Source organism: Nuphar pumila, chromosome 5 (assembly GCF_984573655.1).
Source record: "Nuphar pumila chromosome 5, dmNupPumi1.hap1.1, whole genome shotgun sequence".
Classification (NCBI taxonomy): Eukaryota; Viridiplantae; Streptophyta; class Magnoliopsida; order Nymphaeales; family Nymphaeaceae; genus Nuphar; species Nuphar pumila.
Genome location: NC_143253.1, coordinates 129,942,080 through 129,969,214, shown reverse-complemented (window position 1 = coordinate 129,969,214; position 27,135 = coordinate 129,942,080). Strand labels below are relative to the sequence as shown.

Below are 27,135 nucleotides of genomic sequence, written 5' to 3'. Positions count from 1 at the left end.
GCCTTGACCGTACGCACATTCACGTATCATACTGACTGAACCAGGACCGAGTTGTCTCTGTTGGGTTCCCCCATTTACTTGTGGATTCCGTATCTAATATCTGGTCTTCCCATCCCATGTGATCACCCTCGATCCAGTCCGTGGTACATAGGTGATAGGACATATCCGTATTTGGGTTGGATCTATACACCTTAAGATCCAAATGTCCATTCTATGGTCTTGCACCTCAATAAAAGTCTTTTTTTATTTAGAAAACCAGAGAGCATGTCCTTTGTCGCAAGATCAAAGAAGTATCATGATCTTATCAAAATCCCATGAAAATATCTCTGTTTTATTCCTATATTTTCAACACTTTCAAAATATTTTCTTATGCTTTTCTTTGTATTCTCATATGTTTCCCTAGGATTATAGAATTTTAAATATGCTGATATTTTATTGAGATTTTTTTTCAAGAAAAATAAAACTGTAAGGCTGTACATGGACTGGGTCCGGATCCAACCTGTGACAGAGACACTGAGGCTGTTTGAAAAGGTCCAATGGTCAAGACCCGGCGGGGCACGAGGGATGAACTCTTGACCCATTTTTGGAAAAAAGAACAAAAAACTGAGATCATTTACAAAAGCCACCTAAATTATAATATATTTACATAAAAACCGCAAGGATTTCTCTTATTACATTCGGCTGCATATTTTGACTTTATGTTTTCCAAAAACTCAACAATTTTTTTTATAATAAATTACATTTTTATCATTGATATTAGCAGGATAGAAGATGCCATTGTGAACTTATTGTATTACTTAGAGTTTTATTATATTATTATATATATATTTTACTTAGAATTTAAGATATATATATATATATATATATATATATATATATATATATATATATATATATATATATATATATATATATAATTTTTACTTGAAAAAACTCCCCGCGTTGGGCCAGCCTGCCGTACAACGGTCTCTGTCCATTCTATGAGGGCTTATCCCTCGACCCCAAGAGTCGCCAAGCTTCCTTTATTATATTATTATATATACAAACGTTTCCTGAGTTTTTTCCATAAACTACATTTTTTTTTTAAAAGTATGGAAAGATTTTCCCTAGTACCATATTTCTGACATTAATTCAGATAACACTGGTGGTTCAATGTAATCACAGAAATATCAGTTCCGTTTTTCTATAACTATCTTATAATTTTTAGGGGGTGTCAAAGGGTTGGGTTTATCCAGACCTGACCTGGTCCAAATCCTATAGGGTCCGGGTATGGTGATAAATAAGAATATTCTATTAAGACCTAAGTTCGGACCCAAAGGTCCAATTAATACATGGACCCGGGTACACACATTTTTTGAATGTAAAAATGACAAAAAATATTATTTTGCCAGGGTCCGGGTCTGGTTCATGTAATTTTTATCAGGTTCGGGTATAATTTCTCTTATAATAAACCCGATTAGACGCCAGTTCGGACCCGATATCATACCCGAAAATCTGATACATGTCTGTTTCCACCTAAGTCCGAACCAAACCCGACCAGTGACACTCCTAATAATTTTCCTTTAAACTCGGAAAGAGAACGCCCTCCTTAAAAATCCGCTCCCTCCTCACCCTAACATCCCTTCTCTGCCTTTCTCATTCACAAGCCAAAGAGAGAGCAAAACAAAAGAAAGGAAAACGAAGAAGAAGAGGAAAGGTGGGAAAATGGTTTCCGACGCGCAGCTCATCGAGCGCCTGAGGGACTTCCTGAGGACGGCCGACCTGTCGACCACGACGACGGCCATTGTACGGAGGAAGCTGGAGGAGGAGTTCCAGGTGGACCTGACGGAGAAGAAGGCGTTCATCAGGGAGCAGGTCGACCTCTACCTCCAGAGCCATCAGGAGAACGAGAGGGACGACGAGGAAGACGCCGGCAACGACGGCCACGGAGTCGCAGCCGGTCCCGGGTCGGAGGAGGAGGAAGACGATGGCGATGAGGAGGAGGAGGAGGACGACGACGAAGACGATGCCGACGATGGAGAGAAAGAGGCCGCGGGAGGGAGTCGAAGAAAAACGTGAGAGTCGTTACCGTTGCTTTCTTCTTTCGCCTGTTTTCGGTTTTTCTTCTCTGCTCTGCTGATTTCTTTTCTTTTATTTTCTTTTTCGCTTGGATAAGTCTCGGTGTTTGATGAATTGATACCCTTTTGGTTTCTTTTTCCACAAATTTTGATAATTTTTTCGTGGATTAATGGAGTTTTTGCTCTTGATTTTAGTCTAGGTTAATAGGGGTTTCCTTTAGCTTCCTTTTTTCAGTGTTCTTTTTCTTTTCCCGCGATTGCTGGAGTTCAATTCTTGCATTCTGTGTGCATTTGAACAATAATTATATTCTCAGACCTCCACATTTCAGCTTTGCACCATATTCCTGTGCCATTGTATGCTCTACCCTATCTGTTAAAGTAACCAACCGAGAACGCAGCGATTGAGCAATCTCGGCGATGATAATTTCTGTTGGCGTAGCTCGATAGATAAGAACATGCATTTGTCTATCGGATGCGGTAATTGGATCTTTACTTGCTGGTTGCTAGAAGGCACATTTTGTGTTCATTGTAGGGCTGAGAGCGGCGATTGACTCGTTGCCTTGGTTGCGTTTGATGGGGTTTTGTTTTAGTTTTCTTATGCCGGCATGCTTGAATGGATCTTTCATAAACAACTGTCATTCACCTCTCTCTCATTCAGTGTCTTAGGGGTTTTCCTTATGCATGTGCTACTGCAGCACAGTATGTTTCCATTGAGGTAAAATTTCGGTGCAGTGGTTGATCAATGTTATATACTGGATTGTGGTATGCTTTGTTTCCACTGATAACATAGAGCATACTTGGGACAGGCATATGGTGCTGCCTGAAAGGTGGACGTCTGTGAATATAATTGGTTTATCTAAAGAATCCTTAGTTGGAAAAATTATATGCATGGAAATTAGCTTTATTTGTTTTAAAAAAAATTTCAGCAAATATTTGGGTTGTGGAATAAGAACATTTTTTGATTGGTGTAATGTGTGTTTTAATGTTGCATCACCTTGAAATGTTCTTGATCATGGAAGGTTCTAGTGGTATTAGATAAGTCATTTGTGTTCCCTCAAAAACAAAAAAAAACTAGATAAGTCATTTGTGGCATCATTTCTCTTGAGTGAGTCATCTTGATTGCATGTTACTGAAGAAAACATACATTTACCAAAGAATCATCATCATCTCTCTCTCTCTTGAGTCGGTGGAAACATTTAGAACCTTTTTGAGTTGAAGTATCTAACAAACACTTATCAATGGGATGAAAATCAATCTCGTTTCTTCCTTATTCTTCTAAATGAATATCCATCTGTACAAAAAATGGAAGAAAGGCGTTGTGGCTATCCTATATGGCAACTTTTGAAAGGAATATGTGTGTGTGCATTTATTCTTAGAAAACAATTGGTAAGTTGGCATTGGGGTAGTTGTTTTCCAACCGTTGTCTTTTTTTGGAAATGACTAGATGACCTTTTGAAGTGACATCTATATATTCACGGGGCAGAGAAGGTATTCAGCTGAGTGGGAATACCTTTTTTGCTAAAGGTTTAAGGGGAAACTGATAATAAAGAGAAAGTATATATGGAAATAAATAAAAGATGGAATATGAAAGCATGACACATATTTCAATGGCTTGTCTCTGCATCCATCTATGACAGAAGCACCACCAACTTGTACCCATTAGTTAAAGAGGCAAACTTTGGTGCATTAATATGCAATTGCTTCATCATCTTATAGTCACATAGAACACCCACCTCTAATGTGACAAATATCAGTGATATTTTGAAACTATCATTAAAAAGATGTGATATTTTAGGTCATGAACGGAAAGATACAACAACAAACAACAACAACTACGCCTTCATCCCAAAACAATTGGGGTCAGCGATATGAACCAAAAAAGAAATTCATTTTGGGTCTTCCACATGAATCCTTTTCCTCCAATCATTTCTATCCAACGCCATGTCCTCGGTGAGGTTCAAAGCATTCATATCCTTTCCTATCATCTCCATCCAAGTCTTCCTAGGCCTACCCCGACCTCTTTTAACTAATATATTTTCCCATTTCTCCAACCTTCTAACTGGAGCATCATTAGGCCTTCGCCGAATATGTCCAAACCACCGTAAACGATTCTCTCGCATCTTATTTTCAATGGGTGCAACACCTACCTTCTTACGTATCTCTTCGTTCCGAATCTTATCTTTTATTGTATTTCCACACATCCATCTAAGCATCCACATCTCAGCTACACTCATTTTTTGAATATGATGTCTCTTGGCAGCCCAACATTCCGTACCATATAGTAAAGCGGGTCTAATAGTCGTCCTATAAAACTTTCCCTTCAACCGCAATGGCATTCTACGATCGCACAGCACTCCAGTAGCACTTTTCCATTTCATCCACCCAACCTTTATCCTATGATTTACATCTCCATCAATTTCTCCATACTTTTGAATGATGGATCCCAAATATTTGAAATAATCATTCACCGGTATATCTTGCTCACCAAGCTTCACTACACTCCCATCACTACTTCGTTGCTTACTAAACCGACATTCCATATATTCAGTCTTACTCTTACTCAACTTAAAACCTCTAGCTTCCAATGTCTGTCTCCATAATTCTAACTTAGCATTAACCCCAGCTCTAGACTCATCAATCAAAACAATATCATCAGCAAACAACATACACCACGGTACATTTTCTTGAATTGATCTCGTAAGCTCATCCATCACTATCGCAAATAGGAAAGGGCTTAAAGCAGATCCTTGATGTAACCCAACCGTTATCGGAAAATTGGTTGTCACTCCTCCACAAGTGCGGACATTGGTTACTACTCCTTCATACATATCTTTAATTATACTAATGTACTTGAGAGAAACACCTTTCTTCATCATTGTCCACCAGAGAACGTCCCTAGGTACTCTATCGTATGCCTTCTCTAAATCAATAAAAACCATATGCAAATCTTTGTTCCTCTCTCTATATCTTTCAATAAGTTGTCTAAGAAGATGTATAGCTTCCATAGTTGATCTTCCAGGCATAAAACCAAATTGATTCTCCGATATCATGACAACCTTCCTCAACCTAGACTCAATCACCCTCTCCCAAAGTTTCATAGTATGACTCATGAGTTTTATACCACGATAGTTTGTGCAATCTTGTATATCACCCTTATTCTTATATAAAGGCACCAAAGTACTCTTCCTCCACTCATTAGGCATCTTATTTGTTCGCCAAATCAAGTTAAAAAGATTTGGCGAACAAATAAGATGTAAAATCACTATTTGTTAAGATGTAAAATCACTATTTTATCATGATATTATGTTTTTTCATGAAAAGGGTGATTCTAATTGTATGTGTTATTTTTATTTATTAAATTATATATATTTTGCTAATAAGAACATGAAACATATGAAAATTTTCAATTTCTCACAAGAATTTGGCAACTGATATTCTGCCATTCTAAGTGTTTGTCACTATGCCTGCCTCCTCCTAATGGAAAGCCTATTTCTCTTGCAAACCATGGCTAAGTCTAGCTAAAGTCATGGAAAATCCTTCAATGACTTCCCTGTAGCTAAATGCTTCTCCATGATAGTTATCCACCTTTGTATGATATGGCACTCAGTGACAGTATCTTGGAAAACGAGGGATAGCACATTTTGGATTGCCTTGTCTGGGCTGCTCTCTGCTGCACATTGATCATGGCTTGATTCTTCAAGATTCACCCTTCCTACTAAATGCTATCCCCCAAGGCTAGGGCTGGTAAATGAACTGAGCAGCTCATGACTCATTTCGGTTCATCTTGTCACAAACTCGTTCATGATTGATTCGTATAGCTGGCGAGCTGAGCCATGAGCAGCTTGTTTAGCTTAAATGTGTCGAGCATGAGCACAAGGTGTTCAGCTCGGCTCGGCTCAGTTCAGGAAAGCTCATATAGATAAAAAAATATATTTTATGTGTAATATATAAAAAGAAGAATGTATAAAATATATACAAAGAAAAGGATGCATGGAAAATACATACACAAAATATTAACTACCAAGTGAAATATATAAAATATATATTTCTTAAGTGTAATATATATATATATATATATCATGTATAAATAACATGGATTTTTTTTACACAAGCTAGCTCGTGTTCAGCTTGTCTCATTCAGAAATGAACCGAGCTTGAGCTCGGCTCGGCTAAACATGAACATGACTCGAATCACGAGCTTAGTCCACTGGTAATCGAGCCGAGCCCGAACATACACTGTTTGGTTTGTTTGGCTCGTTTACGAGCCCTACCCCAGGCTCGGTATTTGATGCTACCTTCACTCTGTACCATGGTTACTGGTTTCTTTACTTTTCACAGTGGCAACACCACAATTTGGCCTTCCACATGTACCAGTCTTTTTTGGTTCAAATGATTCTACCTAGCGCATAGATTTTTTGGGCCTTGACAAGCCGCAAAGTCCAATGAGCAACCATGCTCATCGTCCTCCATAACACCCCTGTAATGACCCAATGAACAATTAATTGAAAATTCTTGATGTTTTCTCACAAGAGAAAGCACAAATATTAAAAATAAAAAGAATTTGTTGTTGGAGAAGTTCTGAATTTGGATTCTATGTTGGGATCTAGGAGTTACCCCGGGTTGGTAGGTTTGTAATTGTATCAAATGCATAGGTCTAATTATCTACAACCTGAAACCTGACTCAGGGTAAGTCACACGGACTCGGCTAAAAGGTCGACGCACCCGCGTCGACATGCCTCGACATGGGTGCAGACACGGACACAATCAACTAAGTGTCAGACTCGGTCAATGCACCGGGGCCGAGTCCGTCCACATTTTGGACTCAGTCAACTTTGACCGAGTCTATTTTTGTCCATTTATGATTGTTATATATATATATTTATTGTTATTATTGTTATATATATATATATATTGTCAACTTTGACCGGTCAACTTATTGCTTTAAAATTTATAATCTTATTATTGTTATATATATATATATATATATATATATATATATATATAGCCGTGTCCCTATGTCCAAAATTTTTGAAATTGCTCCGCACCCGTACCCGCACCCATGTTACATATTGCACATTGGTTGAGGACAAAGTTGAGCAACATGCAAGTGTGAAAACGTCTTCAAAGAGACAAAGTGTACAAAAACACTAAATGCTCAATACGTAATGTGTGCACAAAAGCACAAGATGAACATTTGAAGTAAGTGTGCTCAAAGGCACAACACAAAATGCACACATACATATAAATGAAATATAATCTTTATTGAATAGTGAAGAGCTTTTCCTAAAAGCTTAAAGATTTACAAAGGGAAAGACCCTTATTTATAACAAGAGAGGACCCTTGGAGGGGCTCCCTCATGTGAACGTTGGAACCCCTCCAATGGTTATATTATTGACCGTTGGAGGGGCCCAACGTTCCTATGAGGTGGGCCCCTCCATGGCTACAAGACAAAGAAAAAAGAAAAAATAAAAAGAATAAAAAAAAGAAAAAAAGAAAAATAAAGAAAATAAAAGTGCATGAAAGGGTGAAAAGACATATTTACCCCTAGTGGGTATTATAATAGAATGAGTATATATGTATATGTGTGAGATATAAATATGAGATACAATTTAACACCCCCCCTCAAACTTAGGGCGAAATGATCGAAAGTTTGCGAAGGAGAAAGTTGAATATAGGAGAACGGAATGCCTTGGTTGATATTTCAATGTTACGTAAGGAAGGTCTATAATTCTCTTCAAATATTCTTCTCTAACATAGTGGCAATCACTCTCGATATGCTTGGTGCGCTCATGAAATATGTGATTTTTGGCAATATAGATTGCGCTCTTGATATTACAACACAACTTTGTGGGCCCTTGAACATGAATCCTCATGTCTTCTAATAACTGACGAATCCAATCAATCTTTATGGTAGTAGTTGTTATGACTCAATATTCGGCTTCAGTAAATGAGGACACCTTTTGTTGTTTCTTGTATCTCCATGAGATTAATGATTCTCCTAAAAACACACAAAAACCAGTGGTGTAGTGACAATTATTTGTGTCACCTTCCCAGTCAGAGTCAGTATAAGGTATTAAATTTAATTCAGAAGATGAAGATAGAAATACTCCCTTATTCAAAGATCCCTTTATATATCTGAAGATCGGGATAATTTCACTCATATGAACTTATGTATGCGCATGTTGAAATTGACTTGTAATATGAACAACACGTGGAATATCAGATCTAGTTTCACAGATTTTATCATCTGTAATTCCTGACCTATCAATAATCTTAAATGCAAGTTTAGTTTGAGATAAAAAATAACTTTTATGAGAATAGGCAACTTCAATTCCTAAAAAATATGTTAGGAATCCCAAGGCCGACATTTCAAATTTATCTTTTAGAATAAATTTTATGCTCTTAATTCCTTTAGTATCATCACCTTTAGTATCATCACCTGTTATTAGCATATCATCAACATACAATCTATGTCACAGGGATTCGGCTAGGAGGGTGCCGCACCTGCGTCGACGCGACTCGACGCGGGTGCGGGTGCTGCACCGGGTGCGGTCAACCCGATCCTGGGTGCGTTGACCGCACCCAGGATCATTAAGGTCCATTTTTTTAAAAAAAAAAATTTGCCCAAATGGGCTTCGAAATTTTTTTAAAAAAAAATTATGCAGCTGACAGGATCATTAAGGTCCATTAATACTATTTTGCAGCTGACAGCTGCAAAATAAAAAAAAACCCGCCTATTCCCCTGACCCCCTTTATATATATATATATATATTACATTTTTGCCCTTGCCGCACCCCCGCACCCGGGTTTTTTGGAAGTGCCGAATCCCCGCACCCGCACCCGCGCCCGCATCCGCACCCATGTGACATAGCATACAATAATAAAATTACTATCCCTGCATTGGATTTTCTGACAAACAAGGCTCTGTCAGTAAAACATGAAGAAAAATCATTTTTCAACATTACATTTTTAAATCTATTATAGCAAGCCTTGAGAGTTTGTTTCAAACCATAAAAGGCTTTTCGTAGGCGAAACACTTTATCTTTGGGAATCTCCATACCTGGAGAGACATCCATATACACTTTTTCGTTAAGATCACCATTCAAAAAAATATTTTTGACATCCATTTGATAAATGTTCTATTTTTTAATTGAAGCAATGGTAATGAGACATCTAACACTAACCATACGCGCAATGGGGGCAAATGTCTCATCATAGTCTATTTCATATTCTTGACAACTAAGCGGGCTTTGTATCTTTCAAGAGATCCATCACTCTTGGTCTTGACTTTGAAAACCCATATACACCCTATAGTTTTCTTATCACTAGAAAGATTTTGAAATTCCTAGCTCTTAGCTTTCCTAAGAGCTTTAAGTTCATTATCCATAACTTCTCTTCATTCAACACTGTTTTTGACTTCTTCAAAGTTTTTAGGTTCCATATACGAGTGAATGGCGCTAAGACAAACTCTATATCTAGGTGAAAATGAATCATAGGATATAAACCTAGAAGAAAGTTTTCTATTCCTTTTGGTTCTTCGAGGATTTATCTCATGTGAAGAGGTATCAGGACCTTGAACCCAAATAGGAATTACGAGGACATGGGCAATAGGCTTCAGTAGGCTACAAGCTACCCTCATCATGTAGTCAAGCTTCTTATTTATAATGGCGGATAAAGGGGTGGTTACAGAATGTGAACCCCTTCACATTCACGTAACCCCTACCCACTAATTCCCATTAACTGCCCACTAACCCTCTCATTAGTGTCAAACCGGGTCATACTATGGGTTGGACCAACAAGGGACACTACTACTTCAGCTTCATGAAGGCATGGCTATACTCTGGTCTTTTGTTACTGCTCCCTCCTGGAAAGCCTGCAAGAAGAGTCCATTTGAAGGGGTTGAGCAAATGAGAATACGTTGCCACTAGGATCGTGATCGTCCGGTCATCTCTCTCAAGTATAGCAATTGGTGGAATATTTGTTCTTGTAGATGAGCCAGTTCTTTTGACCACATTTTCCCATGATGGCTTGTTGCTCCCTTCCTCTTTATTCAATTCGCTGGTGTCTCTCCCCACCTCCCAATGGTAGGCCTTCCTTGGATATCAGCTCCCTTGAAAGAGAATTCTGGAGAGTTTGATAGGTGGTCATCCGTTCTAGGAAAACCTCCATCGGAGTAGAAATAAGTTGTGGCTTCACAAGTGAGATGATCCTTTGTCGGCCAACTACCCTCTTTGGTCTCAGCCAGCTGTGGTCCTCAAACGAGGGTTTGGGAGAGGTTTTTGGTGGAGTGTGGAGCCTGTTCTCTAACTATATACTAATCTTATACTTTCGCTATTTTTTTGGAAGCTAGTTTTGTAATTTTATCTTAAACATTTTGTAGAATCAAACTACAGAAGTCTTTCTTTAATCAGATTACAAGTCTTGCAGAATCCTTGTAACATCCAGGTTACACTGCAGATTATTTTGTAAATTTTTCTTTGGCTTCTATTTAAAAAATGGCATCAGCTTTTATAAGGTATTTCAGAATCGAATAACAAGGTTTCAATGCAGCCACGGACGTAAGCAAATTTTGTCGAACCACGTGAATCTTTATTCGTGCTTGATTTCTTCTTTTGCTTCTTCCCCTTTATTTGTTTGTTGATTGGTTGGTTGTGTGCCTATCTTTTCTCAATAACTTTCTCCTCACTTGAGTGTCACTTTTTAACTTTAAGCCAACTTGCCTAGCAAGGTGTAAGCAGCTTTAGTCAACTTGCAGAATTTAACAAGGCAATCTTGTATGGTTTTACTTTCCTTTAAAAAAAATATCTTTGCATTGTTTTACTTGATTGTTTAAATTAGCCCATTCTAGAGAGTTCGCTTTATTGAGAAGCACTCACCACGTGGGATGCTGTCATAAATATATGAGGATATGGGAACATGTGGTGCATGCTGAACTCATTGTTGCAACATCCAATTAGATTTGCTTCAAATATGAGTAATGAGTAAACTGACTTAAAGAATGACTTTTTGATGAAGCTGCTTATTTGTTCTATGAAATTAGAGTCAAACAAAGTCATTCATTATTTAAGTTGCTTTCACTCATATGTTCTTTAATTTAAATTCACCTAAAAAATGTGCAATACCATATCATCTAAATGGTAGACTACTTTAAATGTCTAAAGAATAGACGACACTAAATCTCATATTTCTTAACCTTCTAACCTAAATGACTTATTTTTTTAGTGTAAGGGTAAACTTATCCAAGAAAATTATTGATTAAAATTTTGGTCATAGAAAGAATAATTTTCTCCATGCAAGAAATTTTGCAAATCATGTAAGTATTTTTTTAAATGTCCAATATTTCACAGCCATGTTACTCATTTTCTGTTTTGTTTTTTACTCTTTTCAAAAGGAAATGAGATATTTGGAAGATAAGGCCGCGCTATCATAAGAGAGGGTTTTGGGTTCAAATACAAAGGTTTTTCCCAAACTTTCTCATAAAAAAGTTGCAACATATGGGAAATGCATGATGGACAGAAATTAATTACATCCAAAATTGCATAGGGAGTGCAGTATGTGATGAATAAAGAAACAATCAACCTTTAAATATACTAAATTTCATATAGAAAAAAGATTTGCCCCAATCAAAAGTTTTAATTTAGATTTGGAACCAACGTTGCTGTAGTTGGTAGGAGGGTCGTTGCAGGTTCAAAACCCAGTTGTGGTATGGTGAATAATAACTAGTGGAGGTCTGCCTAACCCCAGCTTGCCTTTCAATATATATATATATATATATATTTAAAGGTTTGACATAGTTTTAAATCAAATCACCTTTCTTCTACTTCATTATCACTAAGATCATTATATGTGAATTCATCATCACTAGAAACATAATCATTTCTAGACAATAATTCAAACAAAAAAGAATAGTCAACATTCTCTTCATGAGGTTCACATTTTTCAAAACCACTAATGTTTTCCAAGAAGGTTACATTTCTAGATACATATAATTTGTCATTCTTAATATCATAGCATCAAAACCTTTTTTGAGTTTTGGAATATCCAAGAAATGCACAAGGAATGACTTTTGGTGAGAGTTTGTCATTTTTATCCGTAAGAACAAAATATTTGCATCAAAAAATTCTCAATCTATTGTAGTCGGGTTCTTTTTGATATAATATTTCAAAAGGTGAAATTTTATTTAAAATTTTGGATGAAAGACGATTTATAAGATAAACGGATGCAAGGGCCGCCTCGGCCCAAAATCTTTTTGGAATGTTTTGAGAAATGAGTAAGGTTCTAGTGGTTTCAATAATATGTCTGTGTTTTCTTTCGGCTAAACCATTTTGTTGGGGTGTTTTAAGACAAGACTTTTGATGAACAATTTCGTAATTTTGAAGACAATTTTTTAACTCATTTGAAAGATACTCACCTCCGGAGTCAGTTATAAGAATCTTTAAGTTTCCATTAAATTGATTCTTATTCATCATGTGATATGCTTTAAATGATGCAAAAACCTCATTTTTATGTTTAAGAAAGTATATCCAACAATATGTAAAGTAATCATCAACAAAAATAACATAATATGCAAACCCTCCTTTTGATATAACGGGTGCTGATCCCCATACATCCGAATGAACAAGTTCAAATGATTTGGTTGTAAACATAGATCTTTGTTCAAAAGGCAAGCTTCTCATTTTTTCAAGAATACAATCATTACAAGTGAAATCACTTTTACAAAGATTTTTAACAAAATGTAAATAAGAAAGCTTGATGACATTGGGATGCCCAAGTCTTTTGTGCCAAACATTTATGTCTTTATGTTGGGCAATATTACAAAAAGAGTTCTTTGGTATTTAAAGAAAATCCACGTAGTATAGATCTCCCTTCCTAGAGCCTTCCCCAATCAACTCCCCGGACCGACGATCCTGTATCTAATATTTATTAAATAAAAATTTTATATCACACCCATGGTCCGAGAGTTTAGAGCCCGAAAGCAAATTTAAATTTAATTTTGGTATAAATCTAATTTTGAAAATAAAAAATTCTTGATTTTCAAAATTTTCAATCCCTTTGATTTCAAGAGAAGTGTCATCCGTGGTTGAAACAAAAGATGGAGATACATTTTTTGAATATTCAGAAAGAGAGAAAATATTTGGAGTCATATGAAAGGAGGCACCCAAATCTAAAAGCCAAGAAGTCTTACCGGGAGGAAAAAAGGTTGACATGGCGGCTTCGGATATTGATCCTTTGGGAAGAGGTTGAAGCGCTTTCACAATTTGACTTAGAGATAAAACTTCATTAGTGGAAGTAGATGAACCTTCTTTCATATGTGGTTGAAATGTAGCAGACATAGCCACTATCTTCTTCCATTTTGGACACACCGATTTAATGTGTCCTGGTTATTTACAAAAATGACATGTAATTTTGCTATAATCTCTTCTTCCGTTTTGGTTACCATTTTCTCTCGCTCCTTGATTTTGATTTTTAAAATGAGAGGGTTTGTATGTTTTCAAGTTATTCTCTGGTCTAGAAACGACATATGTTCCTTCATTTTCTTCTTTGTTTGAAGGCATCACAAGAACACTTGGATTGATCATGCTCAATCCCATACGAGTTTCTTCTCTACTTAGCTTGGTATAAACATCTTCGTGGTGAAGTAAAAGAAGATAGAAGAGAAGATCTTATTTGTTCGAATTCGGGTCTAAGCCCATTCAAAAAATTAAAAAATCGATCTTCTTTCAATTGCTTTTGTCGAAGCTCAATGGCTTCTCAACTCCATTTTGGTTCAAGCATAGCAAGCTCATCCTAAATAGAGGATAATTCGGCAAAATACTTTCTAATAGTCAATTTGCCTTGTTGAAGGGTCAAAACCCTTTTTTGAAGATAATATTTGTGAGACAAATCCCTTGAGGTATACATCCTCTCAAGATATTCCCACACTTGAGACACCTTCTTAAATTTTAAGATATTTGCATTGATTCTAGTCTCAACCGAAAAAAAAATTCATGAGGGAATCTTATAAATTTTTATCTCCCATTCTTCATGCTTTTTGTTGTACTCTTCAAATGCTTTTGCTCTCTCATCTCCATCAAGAACCTTTATTTCTCTTTTTTCAATTATAGTAATTTTTGGTTCGGGTTCTGAAATTGTACCTTGGATGTAACCCCAAAGTCCCTTACTCTTTATGTAAACTTCCATATCACCGGCCCAAACATGATAGTTTGATCCATTAAGGAAAAAATGAGTCTTTTTCGGCCATTTGAGAGGCTTTTTATGAGAGAAAAGAGAAGCCTTTAATAAATATAATACTTACCACAACGAGTCTTCTTTATGCTTACTTGTTGTAGTGTGTCTTCACTAGATGCAGATTGCAAAAGCTCTCCATGCCAAAACACAAGAATGAAATGTGGGCACGACTTTTGAGATGACCACCGTGATGATACTATACACAAGCTATTCTTCTTAGAGACCAAGCTTTGATACCATGTGAAAATGTCTTCAAAGAGACAAAGTGTACAAAAATACTAAATGCTCAATACGGAATGTGTGCACAAAGGCACAAAATGAACACTTGAAATAAGTGTACTTAAAGGCACAAGAGATAGAAGAGATCACAAATGCGCAAAGGCATATAAATGAAATATAATCTTTATTGAATAGTGAAGAGCTTTTCCTAAAAGCTTAAAGATTTACAAAGGGGAATACCTCTATTTATAACAAGAGAGGACCCTTGGAGGGGCTCCCTCATGTGAACGTTGGAGCCCCTCCAACGGTCATATTTTTGACCGTTGGAGGGGCCCAACGTTCCTATGAGGTGGGCCCCTCCATGGCTACAAGACAAAGAAAACTGAAAAAATAAAAAGAACAAAAGAAAAAGAAAAAAAAGAAAAATAAAGAAAAGAAAAGTGCATGAAAGGGTGAAAAGACATATTTACCCCTAGTAGGTATTACAATAGAAAGAGTATATATATATTTATATATATATATCTATATCTATATCTATCTATCTATATATATATAAATAACTAGATACATATACATATATATGAAATATGCATGTATATGTATCTCGTTATATATATATATATATATATATATATATATATATATGTATATGTGTGTGTGTGTGTGTGTGTGTGTGTGTGTGAGAGAGAGATACAAATGTGAGATACAATTTAACAGCAAGTTGGTTTGCAAGGAATTCAATCTTTAGTTCATTATCTTTTACCACACGATTCTATAATACCATAAATCTGGTTGCAAAGTTAAGTTTTCAGCTTTCCTTGCCAACCAATTCTATAATACCATAAATCTGGATGCAAAGTTAAGTTTTCAGCTTTCCTTGCCAACCATTCTCTGCTCAAGTTTGGCACAATCGCAAGCATCAATTTGGATTAAAGTGTGTTCAGGAACAAATTGCAGCTTTGCTTTATCTTTGGGAACGTGTAAGAAAGTTGTCATAAATATACCTACAAAGCCAATTATTCAGTGAACTGTTTTTCTCATTGTTGATATATTTTTATATAGTTATATTATATTATATGTGGCTATGGTTGTATTCTTTTTGTTGACCTTTAAAAGGTTTTAGCACTTTGCAGGAATGTTAGCGTCATGATTATCCTAAAAGTACCAAATTAAGCATATCAGATTTGGTGGAGAGTGAGAGCCTTGGAGTTTGCATAAATTTACGAAAATTTCTGCATGATCATGTTCATCAATAATGTGTGCTTTCAAATCTTTTTATGGATTAAAGTTTTAAGTGCTTTTGTTCATTTTCAAAATCTTATCAGAGATAAGAAGAAAGCAGGAGGTGGTGGATTTACCAAATTATGTGGCCTTTCTCCTGAGCTTCAAAAAATTCTTGGTGTTTCCAAGCTACCTCGTACAAAGGTTGCAAGACCATCGCCAAAGTATTTTCTTGATTAGCAGATTTATAAGAAGTTAATGACTATTTTTCTTTCTGTTTTTTTTTCACTTTCTTTTTACAGGTTGTTCAACAACTCTGGGTTTATATTCGTGAGAATGATTTGCAAGATCCAGAAAATAGGCGAAATATAAGATGTGATAAGTCGTTGCACACCATATTTAATGTTGATTCAGTCAACATGTTTCAAATGAACAAACTTTTGTCAAAGCATATTTTTCCATTGTCTCCAGGAGGAGGTAACTTTTTTTGTAGTATGAGTTTTTCTTGAATAATCTGAAGTCCTAGCCTGCTATCATATTGTTACAACCGTTTGTTAGCTACAATGGTTATTTTATGAATATTGCAACTATTATTAATTGAATTCTGTTAATCTGGTCATTTTCTTATTTTGCATTTCTTTTAATTGTTTACTTTTCTTGTAACTATTTTAAGTCAGTTTTATTGAACTAACGCAGACAAGCTCTTTTACAATCTTGTTGGTGAAATAGTACACCTTATTAAAACGTGAAGCATGGAAGTCATGAAGGTGACAGTGGAAGTTCCCATGATCTGAGTGTGACTTGCACTAATTAAAACAAATTCTGGGCCATTAGTGGATAACTCTCTTTTGGAGAATAATGTATGCAACTGAAATGAAACAAGAAGTGCAGAATCACAATGCCAACAAAGGGCTACACAAGTGCACAATCGCAATATGGTCTCTAATGGACTGAATACAATCTCACAAAAGAGATAACAAACTTCACTAGAACACAATGTAAAATAAATGCTTTTTGTATTCACACAAATATGCTAAAAAGCATACTTAAATACTTTACAAGCGGCTCTATATATATAGAGCATAGCATACAACAAAAAGGACTGAGATGGTTGGACTGCCTCCAACGGTCAGAAATATGACCGTTGGGAGCAATCCAACGACTAGTTTGGATTGCTTTCCAACAATTCAAAAACAGTTTAAATAAAAAAAAAGAAAAAAAAGGACAATACAGTCCTTATTTGTAACGACCCCAACTCATACCCCTTGAAAATGCGGATTTTTTTTTTGCCATTGCGGAAAACTTCCCAGAGACCAGGGCCTTTACAGTTCCATTCCCAATTGGATAACCAACCATACCACAACTGAATTTACAATTATCATCCATAACCATCCAAACCAAACTTTTTATTGAATAAACAATATCAGTTTAAAATGACAACCTCATACCCAAAGTAGAGTAACAACTCAAGGAAAACAAAAGAACTAAAGGAAACAAAAGAACTCAAAAAAACAAAAGACGAGCCACTCTGTCCATAAGTGAAGCAGTCTGAAACAAGTGTGATCCCGTAACCCTCCAGAAGCTAGTCATTTCACTGATCACTTGCGCAGAAGTAGGATGTCAGAACCGAAATCTTGAACACAAATACTTCTAGTGAAACAGGTGAGATCAAGAATACAGATATGATTACGTGCAGTGATTTAGAGGAAAATAATTATGACGGTTCATAAATTTCAATTTAGCATTCATATAACAGGGAACAATTCTAAGCAAGAAGAATCATTAAGCACAACATGGATCACATATTGAAGTAGGCAAGACTTTTTAGCATGCTTTAGAAAGGAAAATATCACGCATCTACTATTATGCAATAATTTAGGAAACCAGTAAATACACATGTTCTAATGTATAGCAGAAATATGCATGATTTATGTGTAATGCATGAACTTTTTATTATATTTCATTTAAGTCTTTCTTTTTCATATGCATGCCCTATTAGATACATACGATTAAAGTTTCTCTTTTTAATTAATTACCGTTGCCTGCGGATATACCAAACGGGTACAATTCCCGAGGTCAAGTTAGGTTTTCAGGGTAGCTTAGCATACAAATTGTATTTTATTATTGAGTTTCAAACTTAGGCCTCGATCGAATCACCTTCGGAACATTAGACCTCCACATCTAATATCAGAGACACAAGGGACACCTCACGCCCACAAGTGTCACTTCCTTGGTATAACAAAACAACAGCTGTGTCAAACACATCACCCCCAGGTCAAGTGACGGACTCTCCCTAAAACCGTGATCAGGAGAAAGAACCTCAATATCGGGTTCAGGGGATAAAGCAAAATACATGGAGTTTTTGTATCCTCGCGGTCTCCCCAAGACCGAATCTCTAAGATTCTCATTCTTTCGATGAGAGATCCTAGAACGTATATTATATCATTCTTATTTATTATCTTTTTATTAAAAGCCAATTATTGAGTTTTGCAATTCCGCATGCAAAAGCAAAAGCAAAAGCAAAAGTTCACATTTACCTATGCGAGAACCATCATGGGACTCCTGCCTGTGAAAACACATAGAATAGTGCAATACAATGCATTAAAAGTAAATATGATTTCTATGATGCATTAAAATAAGCAAAGAATGAATATCTCGTACTCAAGGCTCTCCAGGCCTGTGATGATCCACTTGTATCATCGATGCACCATATGCAAAAACCAAAGCAATATATCATTTATGGCATAAACCACATGCTCCACATGCATATTCATATAAGACAACCCTTCATCATGCGTATGAACCAGGAATATCCATGAGCTTGTAATTTAATTAATTCATATGCAACTATGTCAAGTGCCTTCTGTCCTCTACTTACACGCATTCATGCCAACATATATTTCTTTTTGAAAGTATGTGCTCATGTGAGTGCATATTCTTATCAAGTGTGCATATTCATACTAATCACACGATGTAAAATAAAACAAAGCATGCTCTCGTTAACTTTACATGTACACACAAATGCATATTTTATCAATACTCATATAACTGTAAAAACACATACATCGCTTGCATCATTTTCTTTTTTCAATGTTTACCTTCACTTGAAATGCAAATACACACAGTGATACAACTACTGTGAATGAATTAATTCGCAACAAATTAAACAACCTAAAATTCCAGCTAAATCGAACATGAAACCTATCCATACTCAATTTCTCACATATATCAAAAGAAGTCTTGTACCTTAAAATTCGATGCTTGGGGAAAAGCCCAGGGATGCTGATGATGAGGAACGACTCAATCAACGTCGTCGGAGGTGTCTGCCGAACATAGGAAAGAGGTCACAACAGGGAAAAGATTAAACGAAAGGAAAAGAGGAGAACAGGGAAAACAACGTGTGCGGGTTCGGCCACCAGGCGCGGACCTGCTACCCAACCCCATCATTGGGTTTTAAACTTGCTACGCCCCAATACAGGGTGACGAGCACCCACTGCTCCTGCCGGACTAACTGAGCCCCCATTTGCCGTCACAGAGAGCAACATGTGCCGCCACAACCACTGTTGTGCACTGTGTCGCAACCGTGCGCATCAAGTGCACGCAACCGCAACCACTAGTACTGCAACCGTGCGAACCATGTGCCGCAGCGACGTATGAGGTACCACAGCTGCAACGCACTGCGCCACAAGGATCAATCAAGACTATGGTTCCTCATTGGCTTCCCCGACAAAAAGGAAAAGCAGGCAGATCCCTACCGATTATACAACTATATACCATGGGGTTTGAACTTGAAACACCCCAATACCAGGTGACGTGCACTAGCTGTTCCACCCGACAAGCGGAGACCCTGTCGGCATTCCCCGAAAAAACAGAATCAGGCAGCGGGGGGGGCTGCCTGTTGGCCTGAACAGAAGGGAAAAAGAAAGGGCGACAAGGCCCCAAGGTAGAGGTGGCCAGGGTGGCAGAGGCACCGCCGACCACCTATCGACCCCGTGGCGGCCACATGAGGGGTGGCCAAGGTGGCAGAGTGTTGCTGGCCACCTGACAACCCCCTGCAAGCCCCCCAAAAAGATGAAAAGGAAAGGGGGAGGGCATGACAGGAGCCTCCTGCCGACCTCCCGGCGAACACAACGAGGGGGGGAGAGACACGACAGGGTCACTTACCTCCTGCCGGTCTCCCAGCCACCCCAATCGAGGCAACAAAAAGGGGAGAGAGAACCAGCAAGGGGGCCACCGACCTCCCAGCAAACACAGTGCAAAAAAAGAGGGAGAGAGACGCAACAAGGGGCCGTCGGCTCCCGGTGACCTTGAGACAGAAAGGGGGGGGGGAGTCGCAGTAGGTGGCTGTCGGCTCCCTGCCGACCTCCCAGCGACCTCGAGACGGAGAGGGGGAGAGAAGAGAGGGAGAAGGAAGGAGACATACCTGGATCGATCGATGTCGTCGGTCGACATTGTTGGCTGCCGCAACCAGGGAGGGGAAGGCGACAAGGAGAGGAAGAGGCTGTGCGTGAGGGCCTCCTCTCCCTCGGCGTCGCTTTAAAGGGGAAAATGGGGGGAGATGGTTACACGTTTCCCCCTTTTGTTTCTTTTAAAAAGAAAACCCTACCGGGTTACGGATCCGGGTCGGGTTCGAGAGATTTAAAAAAAATTCTTTTATTTTAAATGGGTTTTTACATTATTGGACTATATTTATTACAACATATACAATGACCAAAATACCCCTGATATTACGTATATTTATACAATATACATATATCAGGTGTATATATACATATACAATGTATTTTAACACTCTCCCTCAAACTTACAGTGAGATCACCAAAAGTTTGTTAAGAAGAAACAAAAATCGAGGTAAAGGAAGAGCTTTGGTGAAGAAGTTCGCAATCTGAAACTCGGACTAAACATATAGTAAAGTAATCGTCCCCTTTAAGTATTCTTTTCTAACATAGTGGCAATCCATCTCGACATGCTTTGTTCTTTCATAAAATGTATGGTTGCTTGCTATATATATATGGCACTTTTGTTGTCACAGTATAACTTTGAAGGTTTTGAAACATCAATATCCATGTCTGAAAGTAAGGATCTCATGTATTGCTCTATATTAAGCTTCTGCAGAGGATAATGACACTTTTTGCTTTATTTTGCATCTCCAAGAAATGAGGAAATCACCTACAAACACACAAAAACCTTTGGTTGAGTATCGGTTATTGGAATCTCCTCCCAAATCGGAATCGGTATAAGTAATGAGATTTAAAGATGATGAAGAGGATAAAAATAACCCTTTAGATATAATATTCTTGATGGATTGCATATACTCTTAAGTGCCAAATTTAAACTGTGTGCTGCACAAGGAGTCCAAAAAATATGTGAATATGTATCTTCACTTGCCAAATTCATTCCTGCACGACTGCAAACTGGAGCGTTGTCAGTAAAGATTTACACCACACTTTCTTCACCCACTTCTTTTATCACTTCAACAAATAATCTCTTTAAATATTCATCATCTTTATACTCTCCAGATGCATTAACAATCTTCAAAAAGATTGGCCCATTAAGTGAGTAAGCAATGAAGTTTATCAGTGGTCGTCTTTGTATATCAGTCTACCCATCAGAAACAATAGACACTCCATGTCGTTTTCATGCAAATTTTTAGGTCTCTAACAAGTCTTCAATTCTATTTTTTTCCTCTGCAAGAATGACTGTTCTTAGTTTTTTGAACTAGAAGGCACATAATCACTCAAATTACAATTAGCCAAAGATGTAATCGTATCTTTTCATTATGGACTTCTAGCTTCATTAAAAGGAATTGAGCTTGAGTAAAAGAATCGACCAATCTTTTTATCAATTTATGCTCTTGTCATGTTTTTGAATGACCCTTGTATTGTTTTATTGCTTTCCATCTTTCTTTTTTTCAAAAACTCTTCTTGTTCATCACTAGCAATAGCAAAAGGCAGATTAATCAAGACGCTTCTCATGTCTGTAATTTTCTTTCTTTAATTGCTTTAACAAGTCTTTGTCAACCCTAGAACATGGCCTAATTCCTTGACCATGAATATGCAAAAGATGTGCTTTCACATGCGTATAAGAACCCGTGAAAGCAGTCTTACATAGATTACAAAGAAATTGCACATTCCCACCACCACCACTAGCTTTTATCCCTTTTGTCACAAGCCTCCAAAGTGGTTGAGAAACTTCTAATTCAGAGTTAAAACTTGAACCAACTTTATTGACACTGTCACTAGAACTCGCCATTATATTTGAAAACTGAAAAGAAAAGTGAAACTGAAAACTGAACACAAAATCGTATGAGTATGCACCAAAATATATAAATAAAGTCAATAAACACTTCAAAAAAAATAGTAATAGGAGCTCCACCCCTCTCATTGTGTGCCTGACAGAAAATAACAGAGGTAGGAGGCTCCGCCCCCTGTCGAAAAACTGCGACTAAGGCTTGGGGCTTCGCCTTTTGCCGGAAAACCAAACGGAGGTAGGGGGCTTCGCCCCCTGCCGAAAAAACAAATTGAGGCAAGGGGGTGGAGCCCCCTATCGTAAAACAAATTCGAGGTAGGGGCCTCCACCCCTGCTGAAAAACTGCGATTGAGGGGAGGTAGGAGGCTCCGCTCTTTATCGAAAAAACAAATTGAGACAGGGGGTAGAGCCCCCTACCGAAAAACAGATCCGAGGTAGGGGGCTCCGCCCCCTACCGGAAAAGAAATTGAGGCAAGGGTCTTGCCCCTACCGGAAAACACAAACGAGGCAGGGGGCTCCGCCCTCTGTCGGAGGAAGAGGAACGAAAGAGGGAGGCGGGATATACCTGAGAGGACCGGTGTCTGGGGTCGCCGGTGGTTGGCGTCGCCGGCGGCTACGGTCGCCGAGGTCTGGGTTGCCGATGAGCTTGAAGAGGACGAGGAGCGAGGGACGGGTGGGGGAGAGGGAGCGATCAGCGGGGAGGGGTCTGCCGTCTGCCCCTCCCCCTGCATAGCCTCTTAAGGGTCGGGCCCCGACCCCGATACCGTCTTGGATTTGGGTCGGGTCCAGACCCGACCTGAGTCCAAATTAATTTTAATAAATTGACAAAAATAGACTCAATCAAAGTTGACAGAGTCCAAAATATGGACAGACTCGGTCTCGGTGCGTTGACCGAGTCCGACACTTAGTTGACCGTGTCCGCCCCGTGTTCGAAGCCGAACCCGTGTCCGTGTGACTTAGTTCTTAATCTTTTGAAATCCGAAGATATGTTTAACAAATTTTCAAAGGGGAAAACATTTTTTAAGGATGGGGATAACATCCTATTTATAAGATAAATTGCGGAAAGAGTGACTTCAGCCCAAAAGTTCTTTGAAACATTTTTAGAAATAAGAAGAGTTCTTGTTGTTTCAATACGATACCTATGTTTCCTTTGGGCAAGACCATTTTATTGAGTAGTTTTAGGATAAGATCTTTGATGAATAATAATGTTTTGTTTAAGGTAATTTTGAAATTCATTTGACATGTATTCTCCTCTAGATTCAGATCTAAAAATTGCTATATTGTTTTGAAATTGATTTTGAATAAGGGTGTGCAATTCTTTAAAGATAGAAAAAAACATAAGATTTGTTTTTAATAAAGTAAACCCAAGTGTATCTAGTGAAATCATCAATAAAGACAACATAATATGAATATCCTCTTTTAGACATAACGGGTACGGTCCCCATACATCCGAATGCACTAATTCAAATGGTCTTTTAGAAATAAAGTTGTTACATGGATAAAGAAGAGAATGCATTTTTCATTACAAATTTTTCCAAGAATACAATCAATGCATGTAAATTATTTTTCATTACAAATTTAAAAAAAATACAACTTAGAGACACTATGATGGCAAAGCCTTTTCTGCAAAGTGACAATATCTTTAGATTGAATATGATTACAAAATGATTTGGATGACAAGGACACAAAATCCATATAATATAGTTCTCCTCTTCTATGGCCTTGCCCAATCCGCTTCTCGTACCGGAGATCCTGCACATAACAATTGGTAGGTGAAAAAGCGACTACATTCAAAATCGGTAATTTGTGAAACGAAAAAAAATTAATTAAGTTTTGGAATAATTTTAGTTTTTGTCTTCACTTAAAAACTTTTCAAGATTTTCTATTCCTTTAACATTTAAAGATGTTTTATCAACTGTGAAAACAAATGATTTAAAAGAGTTAAGACTTGACTTTGGATAAAAGAGATGCATTTGGAGTCATATGAAAGGAGGCAGCCGAATCAAGGATCCTAGAGGGCATTCCGGGAGTTGATGAGACTGTGGCACCAGAGGTGAAAGGTATGAAAGAGTTGTTTCTCATGAATTGTTGGAGAGTTTCCGTAAGTTGAGCAATGATGTCCTTTATGTCTCCATCTCTTCTTGATTCTTCACTTGAATTGCTTAGACTATCTCCAAATGGAGCCACCTTCTTAAGTTTAGGACAATTGGGTCTAAGGTATCCCGGTTCATTGCAATGGTGACAAACAAATTTTCTTCCTTTGTTATTTTTTCAAAAGTGAGGAGGTTTATATGTCCTGATGTTATTTCTCGGTTTAAATACAACATGGACTTCATCAAAGTCTTTTTTAAGAGCCAAGCGAGTCTCTTCTTGGCATAAATCGGTAAGAACTTCACTAAGAGGAGTAGAAGCCCTATGAAGAAGGGATCCTCTTAGTTGTTCAAATTCGGGACAAACCCTATGGATAAATTGAAAAAATCTTTCTCTCCATTTGCTCTTGCCTCTTGGCAATAACACTTCCTTTCCATTAAGGTTTTAGGAGATCAAGCTCATCTCATAGAGGCGATATAGTACTATAATAGTCTCTAATACTCATGTCTCTTTTCTTGGTTCATTTTACCTTTTCTTGTAAAAAGAAATGCCTAGCAAGGTCCTTATGAGTATATATACCTTTCATGAAGAACCATGCTTAATTTTCCTTCTTAAATTTGGCTAGATTAACGCAAATCTTGAGTTACACGTTATTCATGAACCATGCCAATATTTTGGCATATTCACTTTCCCAATCTTCAACTTTGGATTGGTATTCTTTAATAGCATTGGCCTTTTCTTCATCACCCAAAGTTTTTTCTTCATTTCCTTTCTTCTTGGTGAGCTTTAATTGTAGTTCCAGAACGATGCCACATATATATCTTCAAAGTTTTTTGCCTTTGAGGTTGTTTTTCATAACTGCCGCCCACATTCTATAGTTTGAACTTTGTCCTATTCAATATGAATAAAAGATCAATTTTTGCATCTTTGTCGGCCATCGTGGAAGAGTTGAAGGACACTAATCACACTAAAAAAACAAAAAGAAAGAGATCCCAATAGTGTTGAAACACCTAGGGGCTCTGATACCATGTAATATGATACAAGTGCTAAAAACAATGTCACAAAGTGACTACAAGGAGGCACAAATGCATAAGCAAGTATGTCACTAGCCACAAAGGATAAACACCACCACAAAGTGAGAAGTGAGAACTTAAAATATAAGTCAGAATGTATTGTAATATACTTGAAAAAGCATTGAGAATGAAAGGGGGGACTCACCCCTTTTTATACAAAGAATGGGACCCTAGGGGGGCTCCCATAGAGTCATTGGGAGCCCCCAAACAGTCACATTTGTGACCGTTGAGGGTATCCCAACAGCTCTAATGTGTGCCCCTTACAATGATTAACTAAAAAGTAAAAAACAAAAATATGAAAAATAAAAAAGAAACTAAAAAATAATCCTAATTCACATGCATATTTGACAACGAAGAAAAAGACTAAATTGCCCCTAGTGGGCATTACAAAAGACAAAAGATAAAAAAGATACAACAACAACAACAACAACTACGCCTTCATCCCAAAACAATTGGGGTCAGCGATATGAACCAAAAAAGAAATTCATTTTGGGTCTTCCACATGAATTCTTTTCCTCCAATCATTTCTATCCAATGCCATGTCCTCGGTGAGGTTCAAAGCATTCATATCGTTTCCTATCATCTCCATCCAAGTCTTCCTAGGCCTACCCCGACCTCTTTTAACTAATATATTTTCCCATTTCTCCAACCTTCTAACTGGAGCATCATTAGGCCTTCGCCGAATATGTCCAAACCACCGTAAACGATTCTCTCGCATCTTATTTTCAATGGGTGCAACACCTACCTTCTTACGTATCTCTTCGTTCCGAATCTTATCTTTTATTGTATTTTCACACATCCATCTAAGCATCCGCATCTCAGCTACACTCATTTTTTGAATATGATGTCTCTTGGCAGCCCAACATTCCGTACCATATAGTAAAGCGGGTCTAATAGTCGTCCTATAAAACTTTCCCTTCAACCGCAATGGCATTCTACGATCGCACAGCACTCCAGTTGCATTGAAATTTACAAAAGACAAAAGATAAAAAAAGATAATATATATATATTGAAATTTACTATTTTTGGTTAATATGTATCAAAATATAGCAAAATTTTTACAATATTTCACATAATTTAGATATTAATATGCTCTAAATTTTAAGCACAGATAGATTTTATTTATTTATTTATATGCTTTAAAATTCAACAGTCTATAATATTGATGTGAAATTCACTGTTTCACCGATTAATCACGATTTATAATTTTACTGATTAATCATGACTTGTCAATTAAATTGCATGCTGTGATTGATTGCTGATGAGGGCTATCTATGAGGATTTGCCGAGGACGAGTTTGGCTATTATGCTAGAGAGTGGTTAGTGATTCGAGAGCGTCATTTTACTTGTTTGGGATTTAAATTTTAAACTATTATAGGGTCTATTAAGTTGACCACAGACTATCACTAAGGTACTGCACATTGCTGAAAAACAGGAATGCATGGATAAAGACTTAGGGTTAGTGTTTGGATATTAGTTTCCTTGGTAGTTCGTATCAATGTTCACAAAATTGTGTATCTGAAACTCATACCAATACTTGTTGGAAAGTGGTATCAAAGATTTTAAAAGCTTGTTTCAATTAAAACATACCTGAAACTTTGGAAGCTCATGCATACTAGTACCAGTACCAGTACCCCATGCTGGTCTCTGGTAACTACGGTTCTGATATAAGTATGATTGAAGTGGCTTGGCGGTACTAATGGCTTGAACATAATGTTGCATGCTTTATGAAGCTATGCTCATGATTGTGTATTCCATTACCGTCTAAGTGCACAAGAAAACTTCTTAGTGTCGTATGCCAGATTGAAATTGCAGATCTATTTCATAATGTATTTTGACCTTTTTTTTTGTTGTTTTGCTCTGAAATGTGTTGGCTGGCTGGTGTTTACATTATTCTTTCATATTTCTTGCTGGATTTAGTTCTTTTCTCTGTTGAAAGAAAAAGTCAAGCCTAGATGCCTCCCTAGGCAAAACAACACACACACACACACACACAC

At 37.4% G+C, this 27,135-nt stretch overlaps 1 protein-coding gene across 2 annotated transcripts in view; it reads left to right on the top strand.

Moving 5' to 3' along the window:
• The first annotated feature begins 1,623 nt into the window (after positions 1-1,623).
• LOC149838703 (uncharacterized) overlaps positions 1,624-27,135 on the top strand; it is a 47,102-nt gene continuing 21,590 nt past the window's right edge. For both annotated transcript variants that reach the window (XM_090006752.1, XM_090006751.1), the window contains exons 1-3: positions 1,624-2,054; positions 15,830-15,929; positions 16,028-16,202. In XM_090006752.1, coding sequence (XP_089862878.1) covers positions 1,705-2,054; positions 15,830-15,929; positions 16,028-16,202 — 625 coding nt within the window. In that variant the 5' untranslated portion in view covers positions 1,624-1,704. The remainder of the gene's footprint in view (positions 2,055-15,829; positions 15,930-16,027; positions 16,203-27,135) is intronic.